General features: G+C 33.3%; 1 protein-coding gene across 5 annotated transcripts in view; it reads left to right on the forward strand.

The window, feature by feature from the left end:
* Window positions 1-15,237, forward strand: part of LOC126841972 (serine-rich adhesin for platelets) — a 35,102-nt gene that overhangs the window by 6,148 nt on the left and 13,717 nt on the right. For all 5 annotated transcript variants that reach the window (XM_050578801.1, XM_050578806.1, XM_050578807.1 and 2 more), the window contains exons 2-5: window positions 1,406-1,486; window positions 1,551-6,065; window positions 6,648-6,773; window positions 6,845-7,199. In XM_050578801.1, the coding sequence (XP_050434758.1) occupies window positions 1,424-1,486; window positions 1,551-6,065; window positions 6,648-6,773; window positions 6,845-7,199 (5,059 nt within the window). In that variant the 5' untranslated portion in view covers window positions 1,406-1,423. The remainder of the gene's footprint in view (window positions 1-1,405; window positions 1,487-1,550; window positions 6,066-6,647; window positions 6,774-6,844; window positions 7,200-15,237) is intronic.

A 15,237-nucleotide genomic window follows, 5' to 3' on the forward strand; every position in this document is an offset into this window, starting at 1 on the left:
TATAACTTAAAAAATATATTGACAGTGATTACATGAACTAGTGTCTATTTAAATCAACTAAAAATATTCGTTATTCAGATTAGTGATTATATTAGCACTTTTTCAATGGATATAATTTTATTTTTTAAGAATTTAAATCAATATGATAAATAACGTTTTATTAAGTAGGTAGGTACTAAAAAAATTTCCTCAAAATAAATATGTATGACGGTATTTCCTTCCGAAATAATAAATAACGTCTCGATTAGTAAAGACAGCGTGTGGGTTTTGACAATTTATAATTTAATATAATTTTTGTATGTTTAGACGTGTTGCGTTATGGACGGATAACTCAAATAAAAGCGTGAGAGGCGTTAACATAATATTTTCTTAAATAGGAAACTATATAAACAGGTAACCTTACCTAATAATTGAATCCCTTCGAATGATATTAAAATATTGCAATGAAGTTCAGTAAAACAAAATTATTGAGGTCTAGGTCGCCGCAACTTGTACATAATGTTCTCGACTAAAACTACTTCCTTGTATGGAAATCCTCGCGGGGCTTGCGAGCACACAATGTTCTTCGATAGTAGACTTCTCGTATATACTAGATCACACTGTAGTAGTATCCAAGGACGGATGGTCTGCTGACTTAAAAGTGCATCGATGTGGCCTAGATGGTTTTTTCTTATCGGTTGACAATTTTCGAAACTCCGATTGATTTGTTCATAATAATTACAATTTGTATAAATGTTCATTATAATACACACGAATCACTTGTGAAGTCTCTCACTTTATAACGTAATACCGTATATTATTATACCGTAGTGTCAACAAAAAAAAAAAAAGTAACAAAATATTTATATAGCCTTGGATTTGTTTTATACAGACGTGTCTGTTTTTTTTATGTTTTAATTTTGCGTAGGTTTGACATTTCTAATACCTCCGATGAAGTGCATTCAATATGTAATTCATTACTATCCCATAAAAAACATTCTCGAAAAAGCACATGCTTTTCAAACGACAGTTAACATAAAAAATTGCATTAGTAATTAAAAAGTAGTGTAGACGTTTTATATCCATTTTAGGAACTCGTTTATCCCGGCGCAAGGACTTGATATGCTTAATTATATTATTTTAGCTGTCTTAAATATTAAATGTAACTTCCTATTTATGGTGCATACGCATAATGACAATGTAAACCATTTCGAAACTCGTTTAGTTGACCAATGTGTGTAGTGTAATTTTGCAGGACCGTTTTATCATGCTACCGAAACATTGCTAACCATAAATGGAAATGTTTGTAACATTCGAACATTATTGTTTCTATTTTTTTTTTTTTTGCATCACATACAAAGAATTTTACATACGTATTATAATTTTGAATTTAAATATCTGTAACAAATGTTTATTTTTGAAATAGGGATAAACCGAGGTAATCATGGCGGCTGAAGTGGGATCGGATATTGCTCTCATTCAAGACGAAGATGTTCTTCGGAGAATGGTATATTCAATATATTAACTATAAACATTAGCAATTGTATAATTGTATGCAATTTTATTTTCAGTGGCAACAAACCGAAGACTTTGGAAAAAAAAAAGAAATCCGCATGAAGATGTACAAGCTCAGGGAACAACGGCTGAAGGAATTTTACACTACAGGGGAAATGATTCAAACGGAAACTACGTCAAAACGTTCATCGACCAGAACTCATACTGAATCTATAGCTGACCAAGGTTTTATGACAATGAAAAGCAAAGAGATTCGAGATTCCGAATCGCCTACAGACGAATACCAACGACAATCTAACGTAACTAAAAATTATCACTCGAGTTCTCAAAACGACGATTTTGGTAACAATAGAGGAATAGTTCAAGTAGAATCAACCCGATATGTACAACCAATTGAAGAGGTCACAGAAAGTTCAGTACAGACATCTATGTCTAGTTCTACTTCCTCAAAATGGGCATCTTCGCAGACAGTCATTTCCGTGTCAGAAGAAATTCAGCAAGCAGAAACTGATTTAAATTCGAAATTTATTACAAATGAACAAATCAACGTCAACGATAATCAACGATTAACACATAATACTTCAACTAATCAATTAAACAGTTCTGATACCAATAAACAATTTACTGAATCGTTTTCTGTCTCAGCCTACGATAATGCCGCACACGAAGATCAAAAACAATACCAGAATGGTTATAAAACAGTAATAGAGACAACTACTTCTGCTTCAGCGAATAATGATGTTTTCGAGCCAATAACTGAGACAATATATTCAACCAAACAAAATAATTTTGAAGACATCGAAAGTAAAAATGACTCTTTAGAAACTACCAATATATCTAACAATATAACTACAACGACCGATAATAAAATTATTAATGAATTACAAAAACTCGATTCTTACCTATCTACACATCAGTCCAAAACAGATTCATCATCTGGACTGGATTCGACACAGTATAACGAAGAAAAACAAACTGAAGAAATAGGAAAAAAAACTTTTTCAGCTGATATCTCTAAAGAAAATGTTGAAGGGCCATACACTACAACATATCAACATTCCTATCAGCAGCCGAAAATCAGTGTCGATTTAAGTCCATCGCATGATGCATTTGCCAGGAGTCTCAGATCTACTCCTGAAAGGTCTAGCCCTTCTCCGCGTAGAATAAGTCCTGAACAAAGGTTGAAATCGCGTAGTCCTGAAAAGAGTAGAATGTCTCCTGAAAAGTCACTAAGCCCCGTTAGATCATCAAAATCGGTAACTAGAAGAAAACTTTCCTCTACATACTCGAAAGATGCTTCCAAAAAACGAGTCAATACGCCAACCCGCGTTGATAAATATGATTCTTCAGATGATTCTGATTGTTCTGGTACTACACATGGGACATACGACAAATTTTCTACTTCTAACACTAAAAGAACATTACTTACTGAAAAGACGAAAACTGATTCAGCGACAAAGTCTAATCAAATATCGGTGTCTAAGACTTTTGAGTATAAAGACAAATCGCCGTCTAGAAGTCCAGTACAAAGAGAGAAATCACCATCTAAAAGCCCAGTTCCAAGAGAAAAATCGCCTTCTAAAAGTCCTATACCGAGAGAAAAATCTCCTGGTTATAGTAGTGAAGGGTCTGTAGGCAAAGAAGTACGCAAGTTAACATCAAGAGCAAAGAACAGTTCCCTCGAAAGTAGTCCCGAAAGAAGTGCGTTTAAACCAGTTAAAAATTACAAGTCTACACGAGTACAAAACACGTCGCAAGATAACAAAATAACGATTACAACTCAAAAAGAAAATGTGTACTCAGATAGTCATACTTTTAAAAATGACACCTTAGAAAGAAATAACACAAGCAAATGTTTAATATCTGATAATGTAAATAACATAAAACAATTTGATGGAAAAAACCAGTATGTAGATCATAATGTAAATGATACTGATAAACAGAAAAAAACATTCAGCAATGACAGCTTTATAACAGAAGAAAGAGAAAACTTACTATTGGAACAGCGTAGACAAACAAATCAAGAAAACCTCAAGTTTAATGATAATGAAACGTGTAGACAGTCTAAGGAATCAGAAAACAAATGCAATCAACAACAATTCGTAACAAAAGAACAAATAAACATTAGCGTTCAAGAAAACAGTAGAACAGATCATGTTGATCGAGTAAATGAAGTCATTGCCAATACAAAAGAAAAATCACCAATAAAGGAAGTCAAACCAGCTATAAAGAAAACGCCTTCAGCTTCAACTGTTAAAACTACAGAAAGGGTTTCGTTAAATAATCGAAAAACTGCATCTCGTATCAACAGTGAAAATACCAGCATTCCTTCAACTCCTAAAAAAGCGACCTCTACAGTACCTTCATCGCCTGTTAAGAAAACGCCACCGTCGTACTTAGAGAAAACGCCATCAAAAAAGAATATAACTCACAAGAATTTGAACGACACGTCCATTCACAAAACTGTCAAAAAAGACTTGTCTAGAGAAAAAGTTGATGTAAAAATTAATAAAACCGATTCTAAGAATATAATACACACAAGTTCTAAAGAAAATATTATTTTAAAAACTGTCCAAAAAAAACCCAGCCAAGAAAAGTTTATCGACCAGAAAACTACAATTTCTTTCCGTAACAAAATCAATTCACCTGATAATAAACCTAAGACAGTTGAAAGTAGAAAACCGATTGAGAAAAAGGATTCAAAAGAAAAAATGAAACTTCAATTTAGTCCTCAGTCTTCACAAAAGAAGCTCGGGGTAAAATCAACGGTCGAAGTAAAAACTATCACCGAGACAAAAAGAATTTTGGATAATCAAAGTATTAAAAAAAGCCCCACGGCAAATCCATCAAAACCAAAATCTAGTTTTTCAGCAAAACCTAGCATTAGTATAACTCCGACTAAAGAACCAAAATTTAATCCGAAAACTAATGCGGCAACGCCTACAGCTAAACCTGTTCAAAAAAAATTTACTCTATCCAACGTTTCGAATAAAAATATCGTTGAAGTTAACAAAAAAAATATAGCTGATAAATCAAAAGTCCTTGAGGATGAACTACCACCGGACAGTTTTGATAGCGACAGCGACATTGACAACTGTGCAGAGAAGACAAACGATATTAGTAAGAAAGCAGCGTCCTCGTCATCTTCGTCGTCTTCTTCTGAAGACGAGGATGACATGCAAAAAATCGAAGACCTCGACTACATTAGAAACCAAGCTGACGAAGAATACGGTAAAAAAATGACAAATAAAGACGTTCTATTGAACGTTGTCGTTCAGTTGCCACCGTCGTCTAGGGAATCGTCTCCCGAATATGCTGCGAGATTCGGGCATCCTTACAGTTCTGTTTCAGACGATGCAAGTTTACCGAGGTATGCCGATGCCGTAAGCGAACCAGAAGATGTCAACGAGTATAGGCTGTACAACAACAGGTACGACTTAGTGACAGATTTGGACGAGGAAACATCGGTGACTGTTGCAGACCGAGTGTCGAAATTTTTGAAAAGCGCCAACAAGCAAGAAGATGTAAAAACCACGGAAATACCTCAGAGTCCGCGAGCAGTGAGGAAAACTAAAGAAATATTCGAGTCGATCGCAAAAGGACAGGTCGAAGATATAAAAGAAGAAATCGATGTCGTGGAAGAACCGGAAGCCTCCGTTCAAATTCCCGAAGTGCACGATACACCGAAAACCGAGATTGAACCTACAAGTATGTCTCTGTTGACGAGGAAAATTTCAGGCGCGTCTGATTACAAAACGAGAAAAGAATTTTTCGAGAAGAAAACCATCGAGAACAAAGATAAGGGTGAAAAAACAATTCCAACTGTGCCTAAAAAAATGTCCGGGACAACGACGCTAAAGGACAGTCGCTCTTCTTTTGAATTGAAGTCCGTTAAGAAAACGCCATTAAAAGACAAGACGAATGTGCCCAAGACAACAGAATCTACACGGGGCTCACCTGACAGAGCCGCGAAAAGCCCGACAAGAAGAGATAGCACGAAGGAAACATTTGAAGTAAAAGTTGACGAAATTAACACTGGTAGGCGATATTCGGGATCAAAGTCTTTAAAAGACCGAGCAACCGTGTTTGAAAAGAATGATAACGTTCAGAAAACATCAAAATTGTCTGAAGACGGTGTTAAACGTACGACCATTGTTACGGAAACATCGGCTACGACTACTGACGGATTTAATACAAAAAGTTCAGAAAGAACAACCAGCAACACCACACAGAGGAGAACAAGCTCCGATAGGCAGAAAAGTCCGGAAAAAACTATATCCTCTAGTTCTACGAAGAAAACTATCGAAACATCAAATAAACCGAGCGATATTAAACCGGAAAGGAAAATGTCTGCCAAAAGTCCCGAAAAAACTAACTTGAAAAATACAAACGAGAGCAAAACTGGAAACCGCTACCTGCAGAATACAACATCGTCGTCGGCTAAAATTGAAGTGAAGTCTACTTTTGCGCCTCAAATAACGGCAACGACTACACAACATACACCACAACGTAAAATTGACGAAGACGTCAAAATTGAAGAAATTTTCGATTTAGAAGTTTTAGAAATAATGGTGAGAAAATATATATTATACTAATTGACATCAAAGATAAATTTTAAATATCAGTTATAATATTCGGGATATCTATATAAAAAAAAAATCAGCAAACAAATAATTATAAATATAATTAAATAATAACAATTATAGGTAAATTAAAAAATATATATACTAACATTAAATTTGGGTTTAAACTTTTTACATTTTTTAATAACATAAATATATACAATATGTACGATATAAATTACAATTAATAATTATATTATGTTTTTATAATTATAATATTCACCGTTCATGTTTAATTGTTTAAAAAATATAACAACGTTATTTAAGTATTGAACGATTTTACAGTATACTCGTTACGAAAACAAATGTAATTAAACTCGGAAACATATTTTTATTAAATAGTTTCAAGGTGTAGAATTATTATAACAAAAAAAAATGCAGTTATTAAAAACTAGTTATAATTTAGTTATAAAACTGACATTGTTAAAGATTATATTTTATGCAATTCAAATATCATTGCCCACTACATTTTACTTATTAATGTAACTTTATTATATGAGAAAATTAATTGTAACATTTGTTTTATTATAGCTCGAAAAAGCTGTAGGATATGATCGGAGACGAAGAATAAGAGCGCAAATCCGATTAGTCAAACGTCAATTGGAATCGAAAAACATAAAAGAAACCCAAACTACATCATCTACGCGTATCACAAAGGTGATCCATTGCATTTAATTTTATTCTAATGTATTATTTTTATATAACTAGATTTATGTTAAATATTTTAGAGCGTTAGAGAAGTTCCGCAGACAACAACACAGAAACAAACTAAACCAGCGCTTGAAACAACAGTGTTGACGAGAACAACTGAAACTAAGAAACAAAGAAGTCCGTCACCTCAGTACACACATGTCAATTCAGTCAACCAGTCCCGATCTCCTTCGCCTCAAAAATCAGTTGTCGAACAACCACGATCTCCATCGCCGCAAAAGTCTTCAAGGCCAGTCGAAAAAGGGCGATCTCCGTCACCAAAAAAGTCTTCCGTCAATAAACAACAAGAGACGAACAAAACTAGCAAAACTGATAATTTAACATCTAGAAGCTCTTCATATTCGACTACAACTACTACCACTACTACTAGAGGTAAGATAGCACATCGAATTGTAGTAGCAAGTAAAATATATTTACCGTAAGAATATAACTCTTGTTGATCGTTGTGCTGTGTTTAGTGCTAGTTTGTTAACAGCTGTATGACCAACAGACGCGAATGCCGAGATTTGTTCAAACTTTTAATTAGCTAATAAATAACGACGAATAATTTTTATATTATAATTTTGGATTCACGAATAATAGATAACCAGTCTTAATTAATTACTTTTTAAGTTCTTAGAGTTTAAAATATAGGATGGAAGTTGGAGTGCGATTGAGTAATACGCGCAGATAAAAAAAGTACTACAACCCACCCTTCCACCCGTTATACATTTTAAATTCTATTTACTTCAAAAGTGATGATTCAAAACTGGTTATCGACCAGTCAACATTTTCAGCAAATTATCCCTAATTTAAAAAATGAAATAAATATTATGTACATTACCGTTAAAGTTTCAGAAATCACTCCCGTAAATCTAGCTTTTGGCTGAAAAAAAATACAAAAACTTATTATTTGATAAAAGTTAATTCATAAAAAATAATTTTTTCAAAATGTTAATGTATCATCATAAAATCAGGTGTTACCTAAAAACTTTTAACACACTATATATTGTACAATTTATACTCAATGGTAACTCAAGGGAACCGTTTATTTTTATTTAAAAACATACGTTATGAGAAAAACGTTTGAATATTAGGTTTTTAACCTTCAACTTTTGAGTTCAATAAAAAAACTTTAGATCGATGTGGACTGTAAAAAGTTTTTCTCCTTCGAACCAAAAAAAAAATTATCGATATTGGACCACATTACTTGTCGTTAGAGTTTTCCTCGTAATGTAATTGTTCACCACAAAAACGGCTATTAATCATAGAAAGAATTGTTTACGTTACATTGAATACACCCTGAAGCTTATACCGTATACAAATTAACTTAAAAATAATTTTACAAGATTCTAAATGTATTAAAATCACTTTTTTCTTAAATTTTGCCTATATTTTGTCGCTTACTATAAAGAGACCTAGTTTGTTACGTTTTTTGAAAAGATATCGTATATTCTATCGAGCCTAAAGTACCTACATATGTTAGACTAAATGAGTAATTATAATATGGGAAAAAATGCACCGCCTTGGCGCCTTATACCTATTATATACATATTTATTTGGCTAGATGAGTGCACGTTACACTAAATGCCTAGACGATGTCGGTATTGTCCACAGTGTTGACCTTTACACGGGGATCATTATTCGGTAATATTAATATCAATAATGACAATAATGAATCGATCAACGATGGGTTGTCACGAAGGGGGGTGAGGAGGGGACGACTAGGCCAAGACGTCGTGAGTGCGATCAACCTGCTTAAAAATGTTAGTAGACTTCTACCTGGACCGTACGGCTATTATCTGTCGCCGCCACCATTGCCTGTGAATTGTATGGCGGGGCGCAGTGTGCTATTCACCGGCTATTATGTTATGCGTTTCAGGGGTAAACGGGCGGGGGAGGGGGTCGGACGAACAGGACAGGGAAGGGTGGTGGGACGTCGAGTACTACCATGCATGATGCCGGTCCGACCGACGGACATGCGGGAATCCGTCATACACACACGCGAGCACACGGTAACGGACCGCACACCGCTACGTCGGTAGCAGTCGTGCAAATTTCCAATGTAGAAAAAAACGTATTTTTCCACTTTTTTTTTTTTCTACTTGTTTTTAAAATTTTCTTCCGGTAAATTCGAGTGACGAAAACAACACCGGCATACAACGCAACGGGTTTAGCGACGAAACACATTACACAATATTGTACTATAGTAGTATTCGGACGTTCTGCCAAATAAATAGGTACGTAGAACGATAATAATAACAATAATAATAATATTATTACATCCATTTACGATGCGTTTGTTATCTATACTATACATACTTCTCCGTACTCGGCTTGTATAGTATGCGCGCGTACCCGAGTGGTTTTTTTTGCACTCTTGACCCACACGGCGGCGGGATTGGCGCAAGTAAACCAGTAGGTTAACGTATTGTGTGTTGAACCCACAAGTACTCGGACGACGTGCCGTGTATTCCTGTGCTATAATTAGGCGCTCCAAAGCTGATCAGATCGATTAACGGCAGTAAGGGCATTGGGCTAGGAGTATATATTTTTACCGGCCTAAAACGTTTAATGTCAAGTGATCGGTTTCAGTACCGCCGGTACACGCGCTATAGCTATTTGTTTAATTGTTCACCTTTCGTCGGCACGGCAATGTCGACAAAACGCTATTCTTCACTCGGACGGTATTCGCCGAAGAAAATCGTACTATGTCGGCCAAACAAGCGGAAAACTTTGCGTACGACCACGTACTCTGTGGATTTAGCACCCGTCGCCGTGCTACTGCGGTGGCCGTCTGCGAGCTTTCCGAAACAATACGCCATTGTCGAACTGGGATTCAACACTAAACGCGTCTCGAGTGAGCGGTTAGACTTATACTTAAACATTTTTGATTTTAACACCTTAACGAATTGTATGTTTACGGGCCTTGAATCTGTACGGGTACCTACGTCGAGTGTTAGGTGAGACACTAGCAAGATGGCCTCGGATTCCGTATTTTTAGCTCAAACTTTTGCTTTTACTATAAATATAAATTATTATATTATCTTGTACCGCGGATTATTTCCAAGTTCCGTTTTCTGACGTTTAGTGAGCGCGTACATAATAATTATTATTGTTGCCTACTACAACGTATTATAATTATTATTATTATTTCGCTAAGTACAATTCGTAACCGATTAATAAATGTTGTTCCGGAACGATGGGTTTAATTTGTTCCGGTGAGATTTTGCTTTCTACCGGTGTTTTTCACGGATCCAATTGTAGAGTGCGTTTGAAATTGAAATATAGCCTTCGACTTGTCGTCTCCAACAGATTTTCCCGACCGTAACGTTTAATCTAATAACGCAAAAGTGTTTGCATGCCAAAACTATATACTACTGCAGCACGTCATCTACGATTTATTGTCTATGTGCTTAGCCCTAAATCCCGTTTCGAGCTTGACGTCAATGGCCCTGAACAATCGAGAAACATCATACTCTACCGCATCAGCTGACCAATGCCCGACCATTAAGTTTTTTTTTATTATTGTGCTAATTAATGCTTTATTAGTTTTATAATTACCGTATTAAAACAAATGTTGTAACTTGTACTTTCCTATGTAATCAACATTGAGCATTCACGCTTTAAGAATGAAATCGACATTATACGGGTGATTATATATTTGTACTATATATATATATGTATATTTTGTGTTGTGTTAATTGCTAATATGAAATAATGTATAGTATTTGCACGTAGGACGAACATATTGCATATACTTACAATACATCCGTGTCCTGTGAAGTTTTTTTAAAAGATATTTTTGTGCAAAAGTGCAATTAAAAAATCTTGGAAAGATGGGGTTGGGGTGGGTAGAATTTCTTCTATAATATTAAAAAAAACTCCAATTTGATTGCTACAATTTAAAAAGACTTGAAAGCATTTGGCCGGGATTAATGTTTGAGGACAGCATTGACGATAATATTTTACGATCATGTATTCCACATTTATATTAACTGTGTTTTTAACATATTGAACAAATGTTAAAATATATATAATGTTATATATATATATATATATATATGTACAGTGTACACCGACAAAAATGCATAGTTGGTCCAACTAAAATTATGGTCCAATGGATTAATTAATAATATAGGGACGCAATACATTTCTAGTTGGAATAACTAAAGAAAAAGTTGACTCAACTAAACATTTAGTTGGCAGAACTAAATGTATAGTTCCACTTAGTCAGACCAACTATGTATATTTTTCTGTGTTTGTATGTACTATGTATGTATGTATGTATGTGTGCATATAATAGTGTGGTTGTCTTTAAGCCATAAATAAAAATAATTGTATTTTTGATCGTTCATCGGTTATATTTAAAACTTAACATTAAACTAAACATCGACAGACGTCAGTGCTGAAAAGAGCTTTTAAAATTGTTTATAAAAAAACCCCCACACTTTACTGTCGTAATTTTGCACTACAGACTTGGGCTTTTAATTATAAATACGCCCGTGCCGAAACGCTAAATAGTGTATGTGTGGGTTTTAATTTTAACTATATTAAAAAATCGTGTGAACTGTGATAATTCGTAACGGGCCCATTGCCAACCGCAGTTTTGTATCGGCAATAATAAACTATGGTTATATCTTCTTTTTTTTTCATAAACAAATCAGTTTAATATTTAGATTAAAAAAAAGCTATAAAATCGCAGTCATAATAGTTATTACGAGTTGTCTATTGAATGAGGTTATTTTTTACTGTACAAAATAATATGTTGTTTTACTCTGTTATATTTCCAAACGCCGAGTTGAGTTTTATTCTTGATGACTACAAATATGGTCAGACACACGAAATCGCCATGACTAGGTCGCTACTAAACTTGCCAATTTTTACCACAATTTTGTTTTCCAATTATTTTCGTCTGTTTAAATTCAACAAATTTTATAATTGGATAAACATTTGTTGGTGTAGTCTAATTCTCACATTTTTGTTTACGTTACGTAAGCAATGACTTTAGGAAAAATATGTTTTTTTTTTCGGTTGTAAGAAATAAACGTGCATTTTTTTATATTAGATCCGATTAGATGTGCCACTATTCTCTCAGACCATAACCGCTGGCAGACTACTGTAATGTAACGATTTCGATTTTCACATTTCAGTTTTTCATTTCGTTTCGTTCACTTTTCCTTGGACTGGTATACCATTAATTATATTATTGTGTGCAGCTTTCGGCGGTTCTTTTCTCGTAATTTATTCATACGGTCACACTTGAGGAAATCGCTAATAATAATGTAGGTACAACTGTCTCGCCTTGCCGATGACAGTTACTATACATTCTGCACCTGTAACTCGATACAATCAAACAATTTTAAAATAATCTAGAAAACAAATTACACGAATATCAACGCAATGGGACGTTGGACGCACCTAAATCACACACACAATTATTTTGTAGTCCATAACCATATTTCCGCTGGACGTTTCCTGCGAGCGACACGACGCATGCCCGCAATCAAAATATACAATTGAATAATTACATATACATGTACTGTTTCTACTTATTATAGTAAATCATTGCCAATACAACTACATTTTATCGTCAATGATAAACGTGCTGTTTTTAATGTTTTCAATGCTGATGAAATTTAAACCGTACTTATAATCAAGTAATCGAATAGATGTAACAATTAACTTTTTTATTTACTAATAGATTAAAAAAAAAAAATTGTTTCAAAGATGCTAGTATAGTACCTTCCATAAAGAGGGAATATTGTTTGTAAATTGTAGATATGTAGTGTATGTGCTATAAATACTTTTCATAATTATATTTGTAAATATTATACAATATATGCCCATTATTATTACCTTAAAAATTGTATTTAAAAAATACTGTTATATAAATCTTGATCTATTTCCAACCAAAAAGTGGTATTAACCATAACCTATATCTGCCAAATTTTGTATCTACTCATTTGTTAATACTTAAGTGTTAGGTGCCAAATAAAAAACACCTATTGGTTATTTGGTTCGTCTCCCATATTTTAAAGACGTTTCTTTTATTGTACTTTATCAGTGTTAAAACAAATAGTACTTATTACTTTAACGAAGCCTCTCCAAGACACCACCAAAGGGAGTACACTTTCTTTTTTTTTACGGGTAGGTTAGGCTCTTTAGCAAACTGGCAAGTCATTTTACATTTACAATGACTTGTATTAGTCCTTACTACTTGTCATAAATAAATAGTAAAAAATTGAGATCTCTCTGTAGTTCAAAAAATTAGAAGTATTGATTATAATTATTAAAATGGATTTTAAATCTGAGATTAATGACCACTGGTTGTTCTTCATTGAAGTCAATTTTTAGGATAAGTTCTACACTTATCCTACACAATCCTAAACTGGCAATATGACGTACATAAAAATGTGTGCATCATTACTCATTAGAACCGTCAAATGATAACTGCTTCAAACATTATTCTAGTAGATAGAAATAGGTTTTTTTTTACTGTGTATTTGTGGTTCTTTATTTGTTTCACTCAAATTATGTTTTGAAATCCATTTTTTATATTATTCACGACGCATACACCAAACATGATTTAGCTACAGTAGATTGAATTCGGGAGTTAATACATGACTTTTAATTTTTTATTTTAATAGTGTACTATTTTTAGGAACAAGAAAATGTCTTGTAAGTAAGGCGTCTATGGTAAAAGTACGGTCTATAACCCTAACCTTGAGACGACGGTACTCGTTTCATACAATAGGGTTTTATTTTATAGACGGATATTTGTATTAACTTCACTGTACACTATTCAATAGTAAATAACGTGACAGCATTACACTGCTATTATTGACCAATGACCTAATGTACGAGTTTTTTTTTTATAGTAAATGTGCGTCGAATTCAATTTTTTTTTATACGTATTTATCGTTTATCGATATATAAAACAGAAATTTATATTACATAATACTATATTGTTATGGAAATTAAGTAACCATCATGTAACAGTTCTTTGACATTGCACAGTTTTTGATGCTTTCCCATAGGCATACAAAATGGTAACCAATTAGACACGCACATCGCGAGCCCTACGCGGTTATCAGTGATATAATCTGATAACAATAGAAAATCTCATATATTTATATATATATATATATATATATATAGGCATAAAGTTTTTCAGTTCTTATTTTGAATAGAAATAAAAGTAATATGGACATCGATCCATTTTCATCCAAGGTTATGGTCGTTTTTTAAGTTACCAAAAGTAAAATGTATTTCTGAACAACTCTAATTAGTAATAATATTATAAAATATCATTTAAATTTTCACCTGTTTATTTTCTAAATATATATGAATAAATCTAAAATTACCCATTCAGTTTTATCTGAAAAAGTGTACAAGTATGGGTTGAGCCAGCAATTTAAATTATATTGAACGGTTAAGCTTGACAATGACCACGTCATATACAGATTTCTACAGTTATTCAAATTAGTATAAGAGAGCGTTTTTCACAATATTTTTTGCCATTTAAACAGTAAATAATCATATTATAGTAGACATAATATGAATTATTTATGAATCAGATCATTATATAAAACTTATGGAAACATGGTCAATATAAGCTAATTAATATATACTAAAGTTACGCCAATACTTGTTTAATAAAACACAATACTATAATTCGTTTATGGACAAATTGGATTTCTTTCAATTTAACAATTTTAAATTCTTGATTTTTCTTTTCTTTGTTTTATTTAGTGAGACATTTCAGAAAATTTTAGCTATTACTACTCGATAATAATGTATGAAGGGTTATTAGGCTTGAAGGCGGTCACTCAACTGGGGGGAACTACAGTACCGACCAACGTAGCTCTCAAACATCTGTAATATTCGACTGCGATTTTGTAACAGTCCATAGCGAGTCTTTAAAAAAATCTTGCTAGATATACTGTAATTCATTTTGGTTAATTTAAGGTGCATAAACTATACTTATATAGATTTAGGATTTCCAACAATTACCACGCTGCAAGGCGTTTCATGAAACGCTGAACTCAAAAGAAATCGCCGTGAGTTTTTACAGTATGCAAACTAACAGTCATCTAATAATACGATTTTGTCTTATTTAGCTCCGATGCGAAGCTAAGAAGGTAATAAGGCTTATAACGATAGATTTTTTTATGATACATTTACTTGTAGTACAATAATATAATTATATTATTATAAATTTATATTTTCAAAGAATCGAAACGTCTTTTTATAAAATAAACTCTTTTCTATTTGATCGATTTCTGCTTATACGAGCAATGTTAATAGTATGTGTGAATCTAAAGAAAGAAAGCCAGTGGGCAGTGACCCATTTTAAAGCTGTACGTGTTAGGTTAGGTACAGGTCAGGTGATCCTACAACACTCTAGTAGCTTGAGATAATAGTCCAT

Source organism: Adelges cooleyi, unplaced genomic scaffold (assembly GCF_023614345.1).
Source record: "Adelges cooleyi isolate 19-005CV unplaced genomic scaffold, UGA_ACOO_1.1 ACOO_flye_CR_arks_rails_tigmint_CR_PRNA_41, whole genome shotgun sequence".
Taxonomy (NCBI): Eukaryota; Metazoa; Arthropoda; class Insecta; order Hemiptera; family Adelgidae; genus Adelges; species Adelges cooleyi.